This window comes from Nerophis lumbriciformis, linkage group LG26, assembly GCF_033978685.3.
Source record: "Nerophis lumbriciformis linkage group LG26, RoL_Nlum_v2.1, whole genome shotgun sequence".
Lineage (NCBI taxonomy): Eukaryota > Metazoa > Chordata > Actinopteri > Syngnathiformes > Syngnathidae > Nerophis > Nerophis lumbriciformis.
Window position 1 is genome coordinate 39,883,980 of NC_084573.2, and position 22,247 is coordinate 39,906,226.

General features: G+C 38.0%; 1 protein-coding gene across 2 annotated transcripts in view; it reads right to left on the minus strand.

The window, feature by feature from the left end:
• Positions 1 to 5,200: 5,200 nt before the first annotated feature.
• The window catches only part of bmf2 (BCL2 modifying factor 2), a 46,897-nt gene continuing 29,850 nt past the window's right edge, over positions 5,201 to 22,247 (minus strand). For both annotated transcript variants that reach the window (XM_072916151.1, XM_072916152.1), the window contains one exon: positions 5,201 to 6,271. In XM_072916151.1, the coding sequence (XP_072772252.1) occupies positions 6,176 to 6,271 (96 nt within the window). In that variant the 3' untranslated portion in view covers positions 5,201 to 6,175. The remainder of the gene's footprint in view (positions 6,272 to 22,247) is intronic.

Sequence of the window (22,247 nt, forward strand, 5' to 3'; positions counted from 1 at the left end):
GTGAGACGTTGGAGTCGCGTTACTTTAAAGATTGTTGCCGCTGCTGAGAAGAAGAAGAAGAAGAAGAAGGTCTCACAAGGCACATTTCTGATTGTCCGTTGTTCCCGCGCCATTAACCCCCCCTCCCCACCCCCGCGTGTAAAGACCGGCCAGGACCGAGGCGAGCGCACACAAGCTAGCGTCTATATACACCAAAATAAATAAATAAGTCAATAAATTAAGACGGCTGAAAGAGGTCCCACTTGGCTCAGCGTTCACAGGAATCTAACCTGCGGCACATCTATGGCTCCTCCCCCTCAGAAAAGGACAAAAAGAACCCAAAAGTTCAGAACAACATCCGACTTCTCGCCCAGAGGTTGCGTTCAAAGACCGACCAAGCAGAAATGTCGGAACCAAGGACGAAAATTTGATTTCAAAACAGACCTGGGCAATTGAGAAACAAGCTTCATATATTGTCAATATTCAGTGTTTTATCTTTCATAGTTAATATTGTAACCTTTACGTGTGTCAATATTCAGTGTTTTATCCTTCATAGTTAATATTGTAACCTTTATGTGTGTCAATATTCAGTGTTTTATCCTTCATAGTTAATATTGTAACATTCTTTATTTTCATGTATATTCTGGGTGTCTCATTCAGTAAAAAATGGTAACATTACCGTATTTTCCGCACTATAAGGCGCACCTAAAAACCACAAATTTACTCAAAAGCTGACAGTGCGCCTTATAACCCGGTGCGCTTTATATATGGATTAATATTAAGATTCATTTTCATAAAGTTTCGGTCTCGCAACTACGGTAAACAGCCGCCATCTTTTTTCCCCATAGAAGAGGAAGCGCTTCTTCTTCTACTGTAAGCAACCACCCGCCCCCGTAGAAGAAGAAGAAGCGCGCGGATATTACGTTTCATTTCCTTTGTGTGTTTACATCTGTAAAGACCACAAAATGGCTCCTACTAAGCGACAGGTTTCCGGTTCATGAAAAGACGCAATCTCTCCATCCGCACATGGACTACTATTTCACAGCAACTGCCTAAAGACTTTCAAGAAAAGCTGGCTACTTTCCGTGCATATTGTAAAAACAAGATAGCTGAAAAAAAGATCCGGCCAGAGAACATTATCAACATGGACGAGGTTCCACTGACTTTTGATATTCCTGTGAACCGCACTGTGGATACAACGGGAGCACGTACGGTGAATATTCGCACCACAGGGAATGAGAAGTCATCCTTCACTGTGGTTCTAGCTTGCCATGCTAATGGCCAGAAACTTCCACCCATGGTGATATTCAAAAGGAAGACCTTGCCAAAAGAGACCTTTCCAGCCGGCGTCATCATAAAAGCTAACTCGAAGGGATGGATGGATGAAGAAAAGATGAGCGAGTGGTTAAGGTAAGTTTAAGTTTACGCGAAGAGGCTGGGTGGCTTTTTTCACGCAGCTCCGTCCATGTTGATATACGACTCCATGCACGCCCACATCACGCTGGTTTTTAATATATTATTAAAGTTTGACTGACCTATCTGACTGTTTTTTTGACATTCCTTTAGCGCAGTTAGATGCGGCTTATAACACGGGGCGGCTTATAGGTGGACAAAGTTTTGAAATATGCCGTTAAATGAAGGCGCGGCTTTTAACCCAGGGCGCCTTATGGTGCGGAAAATACGGTATGTCTCCATTTCCTGCACATATTTCTTCACTGAATGAAAATGAAAACATTTGAACAATTTGGAGAGTAGTCCTGCTTCCCATTGATGGCCAGCCCTAATCGTTGGAAACCTTCTCAGAGTAGCGTAGCTTCTTCACTATAAGTCGCTACTTTTCCCCCCCCCCACGCTTTGAACCCTGTGGATTTTTCTTGGCTCACGGCCGTAATGTTTTGTACTCAACAAATGCTTTCCGTAAAACCCTGACAGGGACACTGAAAAGGTGTTATTGTGTTTCCTGTCTTGAAACGGAAGTATACGTCCCGTTTCGTCTACTATTCGTCCATAGCGTTTCGACTCCTATGGATTCTTCATTCGTCACTCCCAGCAACATCAGTAAGTTTTACAATATAACTAAAACTATTCTTACTTACTAAAGCATCCCATGTGTGATGTCTGCAGGAGTGTTTTCATGCATATATCGCCATGTAATGAAGCTGGCATCATTAGCATTAGCTAACATGCTAGCATGTTTACGAGTGTCTGCGTTAGTATTATGAACCTACGACATTCTTTTTGTGTTGTTTCACTTTCCAAAACGTCACCATGGAGTTACTGAGTGTGTTCATCAGTTTAAAGAGGCAGTCCCAGCAGGCACAAAACATTGATTATACGTACATGTCCTTTAAACCTTGCAACATAGTTGTATTTGTCAATTGAGACAACGTTGGATCCACGTTGTTGGTTGGGAAATGACCAAATTTCAATGTCAAATCAACGTCGGAACCTGACATTGATTAAACGTGGTCAAAAAGCATGTTGTTTCAACCTTGTATTTGTGTTGTAGAATATTGGTTGGGAAATGACCACATTTCAATGTTAAATCAACGTCGCAACCTGACATTGATTGATTAAATGTGGTCAAAAAGCATGTTGTTTGAAGGTTACCGTATTTTTCAGACTATAAGTGTCATGTCTGTGTAATCATGTTTTGTCTTAGTCATGTTTTGTTTAGTTATTGGACTCTTCTTGTCTTGTTTCCATGATTACCCATTAGTTTCACCTGTTCCACGTTTGGACTGATTGTGCACTCTTGTTTATCACCATAGCAACCCATTAGTTTTCACCTGTCACGTCACGCACCTGTTTCACGTTTTGAGTCACGCACCTGTTTTCGTTAATCATGTCTGTAGTATTTAAGTTCATTGTTTTCAGTTTGTCTTTCTGGTGACATCCCCACAATTATGCTCTGCACATTTCTTACACTTGATTTCATGTCCATCGTTCATGCTGCTCCTTTTTGTCCATGCCAAGTAAGTTTTGTTTATTATTGCCACAGTTAGTGTTTTTTGTTGTTCATAGTTTTTGCCTTTGTGCAAGTGTTTGGTTTCGTAGTTTGTTCCCCGCCTTTTGTTCACTTCCTTGTTTTGTATTTATAGTGTTTAAATAAAAATGTACCTGCATTCCCGTCTCGCCCGAGCCAACTTTCCGTTGCCTTCGAGAAAAACTAAACCCCAGGACCAAGTCATGACAATAAGTGTCAGTTTTTTTCATAGTTTGGCCGGGGGTGCGACTTATACTCAGGAGCGACTTATGTGTGAAATGATTAAATATCAAATAATATTATTGATGTCATTGACGTAAGAGACTAGACGTATAAGATTTCATGGGATTTAGCGATTAGGAGTGACAGATTGTATAGCATGTTCTATATGTTATAGTTATTTGAATGACTCTTACCATAATATGTTACGTTAACATACCAGTTGCTTATTTATGCCTCATATAACGTACACTTATTCAGCCTGTTGTTCACTATTCTTCATTTATTTTAAATTGCCTTTCAAATGTCTATTCTTAGTGTTGGCTTTTATCAAATAAATTCCCCCCAAAAATGCGACTTATATATGGAGTCTGTTTAGCTGATTGGAGAGCTAGCTTGTGCAGCTAGTGGGTCCATGACCATGACTTCTGTTTTGTTTGATCGTCCCTTTTACTGCCTTGTCACAGACACCGTTCAGAAACAATTAAGGTATGTAAATAAACATTTACAGAATATTTCTGTGTAAATAACTCATTTCACAACTTATATATCTGCGACTTATAGTCCGGTGCGGTTAGTATATGGAAAAATTTTGTTTTTCTTCTCAAATGTAGCGGGTGTGGCTTAGAGTCCAGTGTGACTTATATATGGAGTATGTTTAGCTGATTGGAGAGCTAGCTTGTGCAGCTAGTTGGTCCATGGCCATGACTTCTGTTTTGTTTGATCAGCCTTTTTACTGCCTTGTCACAGACACTGTTTGGAAATAATTAAGGTATGTAAATAAACATTTACAGAACATTTCTGTGTACCGTATTTTTCGGACTATAAGTGGCAGCTTTTTTCATAGTTTGGCCGGGGGTGCGACTTATACTCAGGAGCGACTTATGTGTGAAATGATGAACACATTAGTGTAAAATATCAAATAATATTATTGATGTCATTCACGTAAGAGACTAGACGTATAAGATTTCATGGGATTTAGCGATTAGGAGTGACAGATTGTATAGCATGTTCTATATGTTATAGTTATTTGAATGACTCTTACCATAATATGTTACGTTAACATACCAGTTGCTTATTTATGCCTCATATAACGTACACTTATTCAGCCTGTTGTTCACTATTCTTCATTTACCGTATTTTCCGCACTATAAGGCGCACCTAAAAACCACAAATTTTCTCAAAAGCTGACAGTGCGGCTTATAACCCGGTGCGCTTTATATATGGATAAATATTAAGATTCATTTTCATAAAGTTTCGGTCTCGTAACTACGGTAAACAGCCGCCATCTTTTTTCCCGGTAGAACAGGAAGCGCTTCTTCTTCTACGTAAGCAACCGCCAAGGTAAGCACCCGCCCCCATAGAACAGGAAGCGCTTCAGTAAGCAACCACCCGCCCGCGTAGAAGAAGAAAAAGCGCGCGGATATTACCGTACTTCATTTCCTTTGTGTGTTTACATCTGTAAAGACCACAAAATGGCTCCTACTAAACGACAGGGATCCGGTTCATGAAAAGACGCAATCTCTCCATCCGCACACGGACTACTATTTCACAGCAACTGCCTAAAGACTTTCAAGAAAAGCTGGCTACTTTCCGTGCATATTGTAAAAACAAGATAGCTGAAAAAAAGATCCGGCCAGAGAACATTATCAACATGGACGAGGTTCCACTGACTTTTGATATTCCTGTGAACCGCACTGTGGATACAACGGGAGCACGTACGGTGAATATTCGCACCACAGGGAATGAGAAGTCATCCTTCACTGTGGTTCTAGCTTGCCATGCTAATGGCCAGAAACTTCCACCCATGGTGATATTCAAAAGGAAGACCTTGCCAAAAGAGACCTTTCCAGCCGGCGTCATCATAAAAGCTAACTCGAAGGGATGGATGGATGAAGAAAAGATGAGCGAGTGGTTAAGGTAAGTTTATGCGAAGAGGCCGGGTGGCTTTTTTCACGCAGCTCCGTCCATGTTGATATACGACTCCATGCGCGCCCACATCACGCTGGTTTTTAATATATTATTAAAGTTTGACTGACCTATCTGACTGTTTTTTTGACATTCCTTTAGCGCAGTTAGATGCGGCTTACAACACGGGGCGGCTTATAGGTGGACAAAGTTTTGAAATATGCCGTTCATTGAAGGCGCGGCTTATAACCCAGGGCGCCTTATGGTGCGGAAAATAGGGTATGTTTGAGTTGCGTTGAGTAATTGAAGAAGTTGTCAAGGTTGTTTCAATGTCTTGTGGTTGCTGGGGGCGTGTCCATGACGATGACTTTACTGGAGTGTTTGGAAACAATTAAACCTTTACAAAATGTTTGGTAGCGGTACATATCTGCGGCTTATAGTCCGATGCGGCTAATATAAGTTTCTTCTCAAATGTGGTGGGTGTGGCTTAAATACCTCAGCGCTCAAGCACGGTACTTTTCTCCACTCCTTTTGTGCCGGCTGGTTTTCAAAATGGGCGAGGATGGAAAGGTTAGCGTGAATTGAAGTATGCAAGTGGAGATGCTGATGGATGACTGTAGAGATGTGAGACAGTCCAGAGTCAAGTTCAGGGCTTATTGTTTGAAGAAGAATTGTGGTTTGGAGTCCTTTTCGGCGTTGGTCCACGCTTATCTTCTCCGCTGTGGCGGCGGGAGAGAGTAATAATAAGGCATTCCCCGGACTGACCATGAGAGTTCCTTCCCAGACTTGAAATAAAAAGAGCTGTACAAATAGGTCATCTTACACGTATTTCCAAAATATCTCTTCAAACTCAATGGCTTCTTCTGGAACAAAAAAAAAAGAGGCTCAAAAAGGGGAATAAAAAAAAAAAAATGCCATCGGTCTCCGTCCAGCGGTGACCGGAATTGTTCTCGTCTTCATAGTTGATTTATAAACAAAATCCCAACCCGTGTTCCGTCATACAGTGCCATCTGGGAAAGTCTGCTCCCGTCCCGGGACAAGTCAAGGAAGTCCTTGGTCTGGGGGGCAAGAAGCCAAAGTCCTTCATCTGGGACCAGGTGGTCTCGGGAGCAAGAAGCCAAAGAGGAACAAAGTGAGGCGCATCCAGACGGGCAGGTTTAGTCTCTGTTGCCTCAGGAGCTGCAAAGAAAACAACAACATTCACTTTGCATGATGGAAATGGACTTCATTCCTAATATGAGAGTACATCATTCCTAATATGAGAGTACATCATTCCTAATATGAGAGTACATCATTCCTAATATGAGAGTACATCATTCCTAATATGAGAGTACTTCATTCCTAATATGAGAGTACATCATTCCTAATATGAGAGTACATCATTCCTAATATGAGAGTACATCATTCCTAATATGAGAGTACATCATTCCTAATATGAGAGTAGATCATTCCTAATATGAGAGTACATCATTCCTTAATAAGAGAGAAGATCATTCCTAATATGAGAGTAGATCATTCCTAATATGACAGTACATCATTCCTAATATAAGAGTACATCATTCCTAATATAAGAGTACATCATTCCTAATATGAGAGTACATCATTCCTAATATGAGAGTACATCATTCATAATAAGAGAGAAGATTGTTCCTAATATGAGGGTACATCATTCCTAATATAAGAGTACATAATTCCTAATATGAGAGTAGATCATTCCTAATAAGAGAGTACATCATTCCTAATATGAGAGAAGATGATTCCTAATATGAGAGTAGATCATTCCTAATATGAGAGAAGATGATTCCTAATATGAGAGTACATCATTCCTAATATGAGAGTACATCATTCCTAATATGAGAGTACATCATTCCTAATATGAGAGTACATCATTCCTAATATGAGAGTAGATCATTTCTAATATGAGAGTACATCATTCCTAATATGAGAGAAGATCATTCCTAATATGAGAGTACATCATTCCTAATATGACAGTACATAATTCCTAATATGACAGTACATCATTCCTAATAAGAGAGTACATCATTCCTAATATAATAGTACATCATTCCTAATATGAGAGTACATCATTCCTAGTATGAGAGTACATCATTCCTAATAAGAGAGAAGATCATTCCTAATATGAGAGTAGATCATTCCTAATATGAGAGTAGATCATTCCTAATATGAGAGTAGATCATTCCTAATATGAGAGTAGATCATTCCTAATATGAGAGTAAATCATTCCTAATATGAGATTCCTAATATAAGAGTACATCATTCCTAATATGAGAGTAGATCATTCCTAATATGAGAGTAGATCATTCCTAATATGAGAGTACATAATTCTTAATATGAGAGTAGATCATTCCTAATATGAGAGTAAATCATTCCTAATATGAGAGTAGATCATTCCTAATATGAGAGTACATCATTCCTAATATGAGAGTAGATCATTCCTAATATGAGAGTACATCATTCTTAATATGAGAGTAGATCATTCCTAATATGAGAGTAAATCATTCCTAATATGAGAGTAGATCATTCCTAATATGAGAGTAGATCATTCCTAATATGAGAGTAGATCATTCCTAATATGAGAGTAGATCATTCCTAATATGAGAGTACATCATTCCTAATATGAGAGTACATCATTCCTAATATGAGAGTAGATCATTCCTAATAAGAGAGTACATCATTCCTAATATGAGAGTACATCATTCATAATAAGAGAGAAGATTGTTCCTAATATGAGGGTACATCATTCCTAATATAAGAGTACATCATTCCTAATATGAGAGTAGATCATTCCTAATAAGAGAGTACATCATTCCTAATATGAGAGAAGATGATTCCTAATATGAGAGTAGATCATTCCTAATATGAGAGAAGATGATTCCTAATATGAGAGTACATCATTCCTAATATGAGAGTACATCATTCCTAATATGAGAGTACATCATTCCTAATATGAGAGTACATCATTCCTAATATGAGAGTAGATCATTTCTAATATGAGAGTACATCATTCCTAATATGAGAGAAGATCATTCCTAATATGAGAGTACATCATTCCTAATATGACAGTACATAATTCCTAATATGACAGTACATAATTCCTAATAAGAGAGTACATCATTCCTAATATAATAGTACATCATTCCTAATAAGAGAGTACATCATTCCTAATATGAGAGTACATCATTCCTAGTATGAGAGTACATCATTCCTAATAAGAGAGAAGATCATTCCTAATATGAGAGTAGATCATTCCTAATATGAGAGTAGATCATTCCTAATATGAGAGTAGATCATTCCTAATATGAGAGTAGATCATTCCTAATATGAGAGTAGATCATTCCTAATATGAGAGTAAATCATTCCTAATATGAGATTCCTAATATAAGAGTACATCATTCCTAATATGAGAGTAGATCATTCCTAATATGAGAGTAGATCATTCCTAAAATGAGAGTACATAATTCTTAATATGAGAGTAGATCATTCCTAATATGAGAGTAAATCATTCCTAATATGAGAGTAGATCATTCCTAATATGAGAGTACATCATTCCTAATATGAGAGTAGATCATTCCTAATATGAGAGTACATCATTCTTAATATGAGAGTAGATCATTCCTAATATGAGAGTAAATCATTCCTAATATGAGAGTAGATCATTCCTAATATGAGAGTAGATCATTCCTAATATGAGAGTAGATCATTCCTAATATGAGAGTAGATCATTCCTAATATGAGAGTACATCATTCCTAATATGAGAGTACATCATTCCTAATATGAGAGTAGATCATTCCTAATAAGAGAGTACATCATTCCTAATATGAGAGTACATCATTCCTAATATGAGAGTACATCATTCCCAATATGAGAGTAGATGATTCTTCAGGTTTTCCAGGACATTTTCCCCATTCAAAATGAATTGGCCATTTTTCAAACTTCCACCATTTCCACATTCTTCAAGCTATTCTTAGCATTCCACCTTCAACACATTTCACCATCCTGGAAATTTAAACTAAAATTTTTTCCAGGTTAATAAAAAATACCAGAATTTTCCAGATTTCCTGCTTTTCCAAAGCCCTATTTCCACCCTTTTTTCTGTCGACTACTCCTTCCACATTTTTCAACCCACTTCAAGCGTTCCACTGTCAAAACATTCCTCTTAATCAGGACAAAAAAACAAAGTTGTTTTTTGAACTGGAATTTTTTTTTTAATTTTTTTTTAATTCCAGGAATTTCGTAATACCATTTCTCAATTAAAAATGTTACTACTTCAACATTTCTCAAGTGTTTTGAAAAATTCCAACACCATCAAATGTGTTTACCATTTCCTAAAAAAATCCCTCTTTTCTCAAAATTCCCACATTTTCATGAAATTCCCATTGAAATGAATGGAACATTTTTCAAAGTTCCACAATTCCCACATTTTGTATCCGATTCAAACTGCAAAATATTGAGCCTGCTCAGGAATAGTGTGCTCTACTTCAACAATTTAAAAAAAATTCCAGCATTTCCTACAATTCCATGTTTTTAGGGACATTATCCCCATTCAAAATGAATTATACATTTTTCAAACTTCCACAATTCCCACATTTTTCAACCCATTCAAACCATTCCACCTTCAACACATTCAATTCATCCTGGTAATTCAAACAACCATTTTTCCACGTTCAACACATTTCCAAAAATTCCTGTTTTTTTCTAATCTTATTTCCAACCTTTTTTAGTGCAATGACTCCTTTCACATTTTTCAACCCATTTCAACTGTTCCACTGTTAAAATATTCCTCTTGGGTTATACTTGTACAGCGCTTTTCTACCTTCAAGGCACTCAAAGCGCTTTGACACTAATTCCACATTCACCCATTCACACACACTTTCACACACTGATGGCCATGCAAGGCCCTAACCACCACCCATCAGGAGCAAGGGTGAAGTGTCTTGCTCAAGGACACAACGGACGTGACCAGGTTGGTAGAAGCTGGGGATCGAACCAGGAACCCTCAGGTTGCTGGCACGGCCACTCTCCCAACTGTGCCACGCCGTCCCCATGACAAAAAAACCAAGTTGGTTTAAGAACTTGAAAAATTCTCGATTTTCCTGAAATTCCGTAACACCATTTTTCAATTACAAAACTGTTACTACTTCAACATTTCCAGGAATTCTTGGATTTTCTCTAAATTTTTTCCAACCTTTTTTAGTACGATGACTCCTTTGACATTTTTCAACCCATTTCAACTGTCAAACATTCCTCTTAGCCAGGAGAAAAAAACCAAGTTGGTTTAAGACAGTGGTTCTTAACCTGGGTTGGATGGAACCCTAGGGGTTCGGTGAGTCGGGCTCAAGGGTTCGTCGGAGGTCAAAACACACCCGACTCATCGTGTAAATAAAAACTTCTCCCTATCTGTGTATTACGGATACGACAACAGCTGACTGGTTTGCAGGTGTGTAATTTGTTGTGAGTTTATGCACTGTGTTGGTTTTGTTGTTTGAACAAGGTGATGTTCATGCACGCTTCATTTTGTGCACCAGTAAAAAAAACATGGTAACACTTTAGTATGGGGAACATATTCACCATTAATTAGTTGCTTATTAACATGCAAACTAGTAACATATTGGCTCTTAACTAGTCATTATTAAGTACTTATTTGTTACGGCTCAGGCTCCTGCCAACGCCGCTCATCCGTCTGTGCGCACCTCGGGACACGCCCACGGGTGCGCACATCCAGGGACGCCCTGCAGCAGCCACCAGCTGCATTCACTCACCGGCAATCTACACTCCTGGGTCTGATGAGGGCAGGCTCAATAAAGGACCAGTGGACCCAAGGATCGGCGCGGGAACTTAGCTTTCTCATGGTGTACCGTAAGCAACAAGCTTTATGCTATATTCGTGTTTCCTCTCCGTGCCTTGATTTGTCCCTTGTCTTCTCCCGTGTCCCCGCAGTACCCTCCGTCGCCTGGAAAGTGAGCCTGTGCGTCTCATTTTCCCCTGGATCTCCCTCTGGACTCTGACTGCTTCCTTCGTTCCTCGACCTCTTGCTCGCCCCTGGATTCCGACGCCTCTCTCTCGCCCCGGATAACCTGCCTGCCCCATGGACTTCCTCGTATCTCGTTCAACACGTTGGTAACACTCACTTCAGTTAACTACACACATAGTCTTACACCACACACTCTGGTATTCTAGTTCACACTCCATTTCCTTAGTTTAGTAGTATTGTTTGTTATTATATATATATATATATATATATATATATATATATATATATATATATATATATATATATATATATATATATATATATATATATAAAATAAATAATTGTATATACTGCCCCCTGGTGTCTGTTTGCCGTCACCCCCTTTAGTCTAAACACAACATTATTAATGCCTTATTCGGCATGGCCTTATCATAACCCTAACCCTCTAACCCTAACCCTAACCAAATAACTCTAAATTAAGTCTTAGTTCCTTAGAATATGTTCCCCATACTAAAGTGTTACCAAAAACATAATAACTTTGTCTAGAATTTGAAAATAAAGGAGGGTTCGGTGAATGCGCATATGAAACTGGTGGGGTTCAGTACCTCCAACAAGGTTAAGAACCACTGGTTTAAGAACTTGAAAAATTCCCTGTTTTCCCAAAATTCCGTAATACCATTTTTCAATTCAGAAAGTATTACTACTTCAACATTTCTTGACCGATTTAAACAATTCCAACACCAACCAATTCAGCTCATTCAGGACATTCATGCTCCTAATCATTTAAATCCCGCTTTTCCTCAAAATTCAGAAATTTCCAGGAAGTTCCCATTGAAATGAATGGGACATTTTTCCAAGTTGCACAATTCCCACATTTTTCAAGCTATTGAAAGCATTCCAACATCAACACATTCCACTCATCCTGGAAATTCTAACTAACACTTTCCCAACTTCCAAACCTAATTCCGCTTTTCCTGGAAATTCTAACTCTTCAACATTCCAACTATTCTTCCATTCATACTACATTCTGTCAGCAGTTCACTCCAACTTCAGCATTGGAACATTAACATGCAATCCTTTCAGGAATTGCCTCATCTAGCTAATAATGAAATCCAGAAGCCAATTGCTACATTATTCACTGTTACAAGCGGCCATGACTGCCATGTGGCCCTCAATGAACACCACTTTGACATCCCTGTCTCACACATATTCCTGATCCAAACGGATGTGGTAAACTAGACATGCTCTGAGGGAAGACTCTGGAAAGTAAGTCAGCTGGATGGAGAGCCATGCAAAAGAGGATATGAAGCCTCTTTCCTGTGTGGGCTGCAGACACATGAAGGACTTTGTGCTTGCCAGCAGCAAACGTTTGAAAGTTCTTCACTCACAGGCTCACAGGCTCTCTTGGAAAAGAGGCCAGCTCCAACATTGCATCCTGTTGCGTAATCCCATCTCTCGCTAACATCAAGGCCTCTCCGGCAGCACACAATAATTGTCCTTAATTGGCTTCTTTCCACGCCGCCGCGCTTATTTCAACAATTTGTCACTCTCCTTTAGTCTGTTTTAGTTTCTTACTCTAGTCTGTGTTTTAGTTTCTTACTCTAGTCTGTGTTTTAGTTTCTTACTCTAGTCTGTGTTTTAGTTTCTTACTCTAGTCTGTGTTTTAGTTTCTTACTCTAGTCTGTGTTTTAGTTTCTTACTCTAGTCTGTGTTTTAGTTTCTTACTTTAGTCTGTTTTAGTTTCTTACTGTAGTCTGTGTTTTAGTTTCTTACTCTAGTCTGTTTTAGTTTCTTACTCTAGTCTGTGTTTTAGTTTCTTACTCTAGTCTGTGTTTTAGTTTCTTACTCTAGTCTGTGTTTTAGTTTCTTACTTTAGTCTGTGTTTTAGTTTCTTACTCTAGTCTGTGTTTTAGTTTCTTACTCTAGTCTGTGTTTTAGTTTCTTACTCTAGTCTATGTTTTAGTTTCTTACTCTAGTCTGTGTTTTAGTTTCTTACTCTAGTCTGTGTTTTAGTTTCTTACTGTAGTCTGTGTTTTAGTTTCTTACTCTAGTCTGTGTTTTAGTTTCTTACTCTAGTCTGTGTTTTAGTTTCTTACTCTAGTCTGTGTTTCAGTTTCTTACTTTAGTCTGTTTTAGTTTCTTACTCTAGTCTGTGTTTTAGTTTCTTACTCTAGTCTGTGTTTTAGTTTCTTACTCTGGTCTGTGTTTTAGTTTCTTACTCTAGTCTGTGTTTTAGTTTCTTACTCTAGTCTGTGTTTTAGTTTCTTACTTTAGTCTGTTTTAGTTTCTTACTCTAGTCTGTGTTTCAGTTTCTTTAGTCTGTTTTAGTTTCTTACTCTAGTCTGTGTTTTAGTTTCTTACTCTAGTCTGTGCTTTAGTTTCTTACTCGAGTCTGTGTTTTAGTTTCTTACTCTAGTCTGTGTTTCAGTTTCTTACTTTAGTCTGTTTTAGTTTCTTACTCCTAGTCTGTGTTTCAGTTTCTTACTTTAGTCTGTTTTAGTTTCTTACTCTAGTCTGTTTGGCTGATGCTGAAGTTTGTGTTGTCTGCACACACAACCAGCTAACTAACAAGGCAACAACAGAAAAACACACGTGTGTACAATCAGCTTCTAGATCGGAGGTGTCCAAACTAAGGTTGTCCCCATACCAATACCAATACCAATTTAGTACCGGTACCAAAATATATTTTGATACTTTTCTAAATAAAGGGGACCACAAGAAATATCATTATTGTCTTTATTGTAACAACAAATGTTAGTGTACATGAAACATATGTTTATTATTGTCATTTAGTCCTTCAATAAAATAGACAACTTGTCTTTTAGTAGTAAGTAAACAAACAAAGACTCCTAATTAGTAACATATTGTGTCATTTATACACCTATTATTTTCTACACATTATGAGGGACAAACTGTAAAAATTGATTATTCATCTACGTGTTCATTTACTGTTAATATCTGCTTATTTTCTCTTTTAACATGTTCTATCTACACTTCTGTTATAATGTAATAATCACTTATTCTTCTCTTCTTTGATACTTGACATTAGTTTTGGATGATCAAAACCGCACTAAAACAACATCTCCAGGCAACTTTAACCCTAAACTAACACCCTCCCCCTTCCACATCCCTCCTCCCCGGATTGTAAATAATCAAATGTAGATACTTATTCTTATGCTTTCTGATCTCTCTCTCTATGTCCACTACTTGCTGTACATATCCTACCAAGTCAGTCCTACACTGTTCCAATGTCCATTTCTCTGATGATGCAACCCTCAAAAAAAGAACAAACAAAAGGCACTCACAGTGTAGGCACAAAACTTAACGCAGGGAACAAAAACGTGGACTATGCATAACTATGAACATGGCAAAACGAAAAGACACTAACTGTGGCATAAATAGACAAAACTTACTTGCGATGACGTGAACAGGGCAGCATGGACTATGAACACGAAACAGAGTGTCAGGAGTGTGTCGAGTGATGTCGCCAGGCTGACTGCCTGGCAACTACAGGCTTTAATAGTGATGACATGATTAGTGAAAGCAGGTGCGTGACTCAAAATGTGAAAACGTGAGACAGGTGCGTGACATGACGATGTGAACCAGGTGAAACTAATGGTTACTCTGGTGACAAAGGGAGTGAAGACAATAACTTAAAAGTGTCCAAAAACCAAGCAAAACATAACTAAACAAAACATGATCACAGACATGACAACCCCGACTTAAACAAGTGGAAAAACTTATTGGGGTGTTACCATTTAGTGGTCAATTGTACAGAATATGTACTGTACTGTGCAATCTACTAATACAAGTTTCAATCAATCAATCAATACCACACATTTAGGTATGGATGTGATACCAAGTAGTTACAGGATCATACATTGGTCATATTCAAAGTCCTCATGTGTCCAGGGACATGTTTACTGACTTTATAAACATAATATACATTGAGAAAAAAGGAAAACATATTTTGTGACACTAAAAAATATGCATGTAATCATAGTAGTATGGACTAGATACGCTCCTGTACTTGGTATCATTACAGTGGATGTCAGGTGTAGATCCACCCATGGCATTTGTTTACATTGTGACGGTGGTGAGCTATTGTATCCTCCTACACTGTGTAGTGAAGCATGTTTAGATATTCCTCGTCCTCCAGTGATAATGATACTTGTAAAAAAAACTTACTTTATTTGTCGCCATGGAGACCAGGATTAGTGATTGTGGATGGATGTTAGCCATGTGTTAAAGCAGCTCTTCCTGAGGGTGTTTCAGTGTTATAACTTCACCTTTATCTTGACTTTTTACACCAAAATGCGTCCATTCTCCCTTTTCTGTCTACACACTGTGTCTGCTTGTAAGTACTCTGTGTGTGTGTGCGCTGCCCAACATGCTCCTCTGCTCATAAAACCAGCAATGTCACCACGTGGCGACGCGCCATCATGGAAGCGGTACTTTTCAAACATAGTATAGTACTGTTTTTGATTCATTAGTACCGCAATACTATACCAGTACCGGTATACCGTACAGGGCCGAGTGCGACCAGTTCAACAAAAAGTGAATTGAATCAAAGGGATTTTAGCGCCCTCTTGTGGGGCGCAGATAGAATCGCTGGTCAATGACCACGACTTTCATTTGAGAGTGAATGTAGCACAGCATTAATATATATGACCCAATCCAAACAACTTTCCCCACTCATGGTGTAAACTAGTGGTCCCCAAACTACGGCCTGCCAGTGTCCAAAATCCAGCCCAGGGGTAGTACCGGGTAAAAAAAAAAAAAGTATTATTATTTTTGTATTATTATTAATTTTTTGAATCAGTCCTTTGTAGCCCATCCATCAATCCATTTTCTATGGTTTAGGCAAATAATATTGTCTAAAAATGCATTTTCCCATCGATAACTTGACATCATCACGAGTAAGAAAATATATATTATTTTTTATTATACATTTTTGAATCAGTCCTTTCTAGTCCATCCATTTTCTACCGTTTAGGCAAATCATATTACCTTTTGCACTATATTAATTTATATTATTATGTGTTGTCAACTTTGTACTTTTTTATGTCATTGCCTGAAATAAATAAATAAATGGAAAAAAATTAAATGAAAAATATTGTCTAAAAATGCATTTTCTCATCGATACCATGACATCATCATGCTCAACCAACAAAGTCAACACACCTCCTGCTCATTAAACTATGGACACTGTAAAACACCTTGAAGCACAACATCTCTTTTAAAATGACACATGCATGAACTCACTGCAATGCATGATGGGCAAAAATGCAAAACTGTCATGTCTGTGTAATCATGTTTTGTTTTAAGTCATGTTTTGTTTAGTTTCTGGCTTTTCACTCCCTTGTCTTGTTTGCATGATTACCCATTAGTTTCACCTGTTCCACGTTTGGACTCATTGTGCACTCTTGTTTGTCACCATAGCAACCATTAGTTTTCACCTGTCACGTCACGCACCTGTTTCACGTTTTGAGTCACGCACCTGTTTTCGTTAATCATGTCTGTTATTTAAGCTTTTCATTTTCTGTTGTTCGTCCTGACGACCTCACCACATTTATGCTCTGTCCATTCTTTCCATGTCCATTCCTCAAGCAACTATTTTTGTCCAAGCCAAGTAAGTTTTTGTTCCCTGTTTATAGTCTTTTTGGTTTCATAGTTTGTTCTCCGCCATTGTGCGTGTTTTTTCGTTTGTACTTTTTTTTGATATATTAATAAATCATGTACCTTCATTCCCGTCTCGCCCGAGCCAACTTTCCGTTGCATCCCGGAAAAGCTAACCCCCAGGACCAAGTCTTGACAAAAACACTCGCATTTATTTCTGATTGATTACAAAACTTTAAGGAGGTCTTCACAGAAGCAGACAATGTAGGAGACCAACTTTCACACACTCTTAATATTCAAGGTTTTATCCTTTGTACTTCATATTGCATTGTGGTCAGGGTCTGATGTTCAAGTTGAAGTAATTCAAGTTGTATGTTGTTGAGTCTGTTATAGTGATTTAATGAAGTGTTATTTTGGTTGTTACGTCACAATCAGCGCCAACAAAAGCGTGGTAATGTGCGTATTTGTGTGCGCGCGCGCATCAATCTTATACCAGCCTATTTTTTGATTACCCTGGAAAAGATGCTTTACCGCAGTTTGTACTGTTTTCTTACATGTCTTCAATTTGGTGTGAAATGAGTATGCAGACGTAAAGCGTTGCGATGGCAGATTAGCATACCTGCCAACTTTTGAAATCAGAAAAACCTAGTAGCCAAGGTCCAAGGGCCGCAGGCCCCGGTAGGTCCAGGACAAAGTCCTGGTGGGGGGTTCCTTCGCCCCCCGACGCAAAATGATTATTAGCATTCAGACAGGTTAAAATGTTGCTAAAACCATCACTTTTCTATCAGTCACAGTGACTTTTCAAAACAAAAATATGACAGCAAAAATCATATGGGTTGATTGACATGTTTATTCTGTAAGCTAACTTCAATAGTTTGAAATTATTTTGACAGTTAATGCCAGTTATCCTGTCAACCTTTCACAAGACTTCAATTTGTTCATTGAAAGTATAAACACTTTTTACAGTAAACAAATGGTAAAACAGTACTAAACAATTCCATTAAAAAAAAATTTAACTTTCTGTCCAAGCTTGTATAATCTACTGCCTTGTTCAATTGTAAAAAATATTCTGTGCCTAAAATTCACATTTCTATCACAATTATACTGTAAACATGGTAAGCTAACTTCATTAAAATTAATAGTCCTGTCAATAGCATGGAATTACAATTCAAATGTAGTTTTTTTGTAAGCCTTTCAAAAGAACTCAAAATATGAAAAATTAATGAAAATGAATTGAAGCCATCAGACACTTGAAAAGTGGCACATCACATCTCTAATGTAATCATTTGAACTTTTCAACAGAAATAGCACTGCAAAAATATTAAGGACATACTTCTGTATTTTGGTAGTTATGCTGTCAACATTTAACAAGATTTCTTCAACTTGGACTTGAAAGCATAAATAGTATAAACACTTTTAACAGTATAACAGTACTAAACAATTCCAATAGATAACATTGGTGTCATTACCTTTTTGTTTGCTCAATTATTGCCTCCGTAAATAAAACTTCGGCATTTATCACATCCAAAGAATCTGTTTGGGCGACGAAAAACGTTGAAAGTTTTCCACTTGTATCGCTAGCAACGGCATTAGACTTGTGTTTTTTTGTCCCAACGTGGTCTTTTACATCGCTATTTCCTCCGTGTCCCATCGAAAAATCTTGTCTGCACAAGGTGCAATTCGCCTAGTTTTCACCCTTTTTGGAACGGATAATTATTCCCGGATAGGCTTTTGAATATTCTTCACGGAATGACTGCAGTTTTCTTTTCGGTTTAAGACTCGTATGCGATTTTTCTCCGGCTGATTCCATGATCGTTCGCTCGTTTGGAAACAATGGCAACTGGTGCCTCGTGCTTGGCAGCGGTGCTATAAATAGCCTCGCGCATGGCATTCGGAATGGCTCGATAGGAAGTTACGGGAAGCAGTGTCGATTGTCATTGTTGTTACGCGATTTCGTGAATAAAACTTAAAAAAAAATATTTTTAATTAATTAATGAAAAACTGTATTTTTTATCACTGCAACCGTAACCCGGAATAGGTTGATGAAAACCGTACTAATTACGGGAAAACCGGAGTAGTTGGCAGGTATGGATTAGGTGTAAAACAGCTGGGTTAAGGTGATCACCTGCACAGTAATTAGTCATTATAGAGTTATACACTCAAGTTAGTGTTTTCCATCACATTTATTAGGGCTGCAGCTAACGATTATTTTTCTATCGATTAATCTATAGATTATTTTTTTCGATTAATCGGTTAATCTATAGATTATTTTTTTCGATTAATCTATAGATTATTTTTCCTTTTACCGATTTTTTTTTTTATTTAAAATGAAGAGGAAAAAATAAATGTAGGCCAGTTTTTTCAAAAGGCATGGCTTTTATTTACAAAAAAAAAAGTATGGCCACTCAGTCAACATTGACAACAACATGACAAAATATTCTGTAACAATGTAAACATTTAAAACTTTTAACATTTAACAAAATTAAAAGTAGCTTATTTGCTTTTTAATGTGCAAATATAAAAGTAAACATCCAGTGCAAATCTTAATATTCTGCAATAGTATAAGCATTTAAAAAGTAAAAGTATTGCTTATTTTGCTTTAAAATGTGCAAAAATAAAGCTAAACATCCAATACAAAAAAGTGTACAGTGTAAACATTTCAACAAAAGTAAAAGTATTGCTTATTTTGCTTAATAACACAACAATGATAGTATGATTAAAGTGAAAGTTAATTGTTGGTTTGTACATAGTATATGTAACTGTTAATGTTGTAAAAGGTATTTGCACAACTAATTAACGTTAGCGTTTGTGACACGTCTTGTGCCGTGGGGTTCTTTCAGGACCGACAGACTAAACGCCAGACGGCTTTGCCAGGTTTACAATCTTTTAATTTTACACAAAGTCTTTTCTCTTCCAACTCTTTTCTCTTTCTTTCCTCGCTTTTCAGCTCCTCTTCCTCGCTCGTTCGACGTCCCCTGTCTCTTGCGGCGTCGCTCCCGGCGCGCCCCGCCTCGCCGCTCGCTCGCCGCCGCCGCCGCCGCCTCTCCACAGCGTTAAAGAGGAGCGCGTCTTTGTAAACACTGAACAGGCACGCCAAATGCGCCTCTCAGAGCAAACGGTGCTTTAGTTTATGAATTTACAACGCAGATACAAATGACACATTCATGTTTTTGTGTAATAATGACAACGTATACGCACGCGGACGATTGACTTGTTGATGGTGATGGCAAGAACGCTGTCGGGGGTTTTCTTTTCAAATGTTCGTTCATAGCCGTTGTGCTGCTATGATAGGCTATTTCCGCTCGACACAGTGTGCATACAACAACATTATTAGGCCGTTTATTGAAATACTCCCACACTTTTGACGACTTTTGGCGTGCTTTTTTCCCCTCGCTCGCATCGTCTGCTTTGCGCTCCGCCATGACAGTAGTGTGACGTAAATATGTGACGCGCCGACGCACAAAAACGGCGTCGACGTATTTACGTAACCGATGACGTCGTTTCAGCCTTAACATTTATCTACATTTTTTCTCCACAAAACTGAACACGTGGCTTAAGGAAAATCAGTGTGAGCACTAAAACTGGGTGTAGTATGGACAAATGAGGACAATTATTTTTCATGTATTTTTATTTTGGACTTATCTTTTTGTATAGTCCACAGAAAAAAAGGGTTTAAAAAACGGGAATTCCTAGAATTTGTTTGAACTTGGATAAATGATAGTTTGAATTTCCAGGATGAGTGGAATGTGTTGAAGGTGGAATGCTTTGAATTGGTCGAACAATTTGGAAATGGTGGAAATTTGAAAAATGGCCGATTCATTTTGAATGGGAAAAATGTCCCCGGAAAACCTGAAATTCTGGGAAATCTGGGAATTTTTGGAATTTTTCAAGGGAAAGCCCGCGATTAGGCTAAACAGTTTGAAGTTGGAACTAAGGCTGAAACGACGCGTCGACGTAGTCGACGTCATCGGTTACGTAAATACGTCGACGTCGTTTTTGTGCGTCGGCGCGTCGCATATTTACGTCACTCTACTTTACTGTCATGGCGGAGCGCAAAGCAGACGATGCGAGGGGAAAAAAGCACGCCAAAAGTCGTCAAAAGTGTGGGAGTATTTCAATAAACGGCCTAATAATGTTGTTGTATGCACACTGTGTCGAGCGGAAATGGCCTATCATAGCAGCACAACGGCTATGAACGAACATTTGAAAAGAAAACCCCCGACAGCGTTCTTGCCATCACCATCAACAAGTCAATCGTCCGCGTGCGTATACGTTGTCATTATTACACAAAAACATGAATGTGTCATTTGTATCTGCGTTGTAAATTCATAAACTAAAGCACCGTTTGCTCTGAGAGGCGCGTTTGGCGTGCCTGTTTAGTGTTTACAAAGACGCGCTCCTCTTTAACGCTGTGGAGAGGCGGCGGCGGCGAGCGAGCGGCGAGGCGGGGCGCGCCGGGAGCGACGCCGCAATCGTGCCCAGGTGCGCGATCCGCGCAGTTGGAAGAGAAAAGACTTTGTGTAAAATTAAAAGATTGTAAACCTGGCAAAGCCGTCTGGCGTTCAGTCTGTCGGTCCTGAAAGAACCCCACGGCACAAACGTTAATTAGTTGTGCAAATACCTTTTACAACATTAACAGTTACATATACTATGTACAAACCAACAATTAACTTTCACTTTAATCATACTATCATTGTTGTGTTATTAAGCAAAATAAGCAATACTTTTACTTTTGTTGAAATGTTTACACTGTACACTTTTTTGTATTGGATGTTTAGCTTTATTTTTGCCCATTTTAGCAAATAAGCAATACTTTTACTTTTGTTGAAATGTTTACACTTGTTACAGAATATTTCCGTTTTGCACTTTTTTGTATTGGATGTTTATCTTTATTTTTGCACATTTTAAAGCAAAATAAGCAATACTTTTACTTTTGAAATGCTTATACTATTCCAGAATATTAAGATTTGCACTGGATGTTTACTTTTATATTTGCACATTAAAAAGCAAATAAGCTACTTTTAATTTTGTTAAATGTTAAAAGTTTTAAATGTTTACATTGTTACAGAATATTTTGTCATGTTGTTGTCAATGTTGACTGAGTGGCCATACTTTTTTTTTTGTAAATAAAAGCCATGCCTTTTGAAAAAACTGGCCTACATTTATTTTTTTCCTCTTCATTTTAAATTAAAAAAAAATCGGTAAAAGGAAAAATAATCTATAGATTAATCGAAAAAAATAATCTATAGATTAACCGATTAATCGAAAAAAATAATCTATAGATTAATCGATAGAAAAATAATCGTTAGCTGCAGCCCTAGTTGGAACGCTTTGAATGGTGTGGAAAAATGTGGAAGGCGGAGTGCACCAACATCTGGAGAAGAAGAAGAAGAAATAGAAGAATGTTGTTGTAGAAAAGATGTGTGAATGTTTGTAACATTCACATAAAGACTTCATGAAGGGAATAGTTTGATGAGTGCACTCACAACAAAGTTGCAAGATAAACTGGCACACTGAAATGTACTGGCTTATCTTTCTGCCAT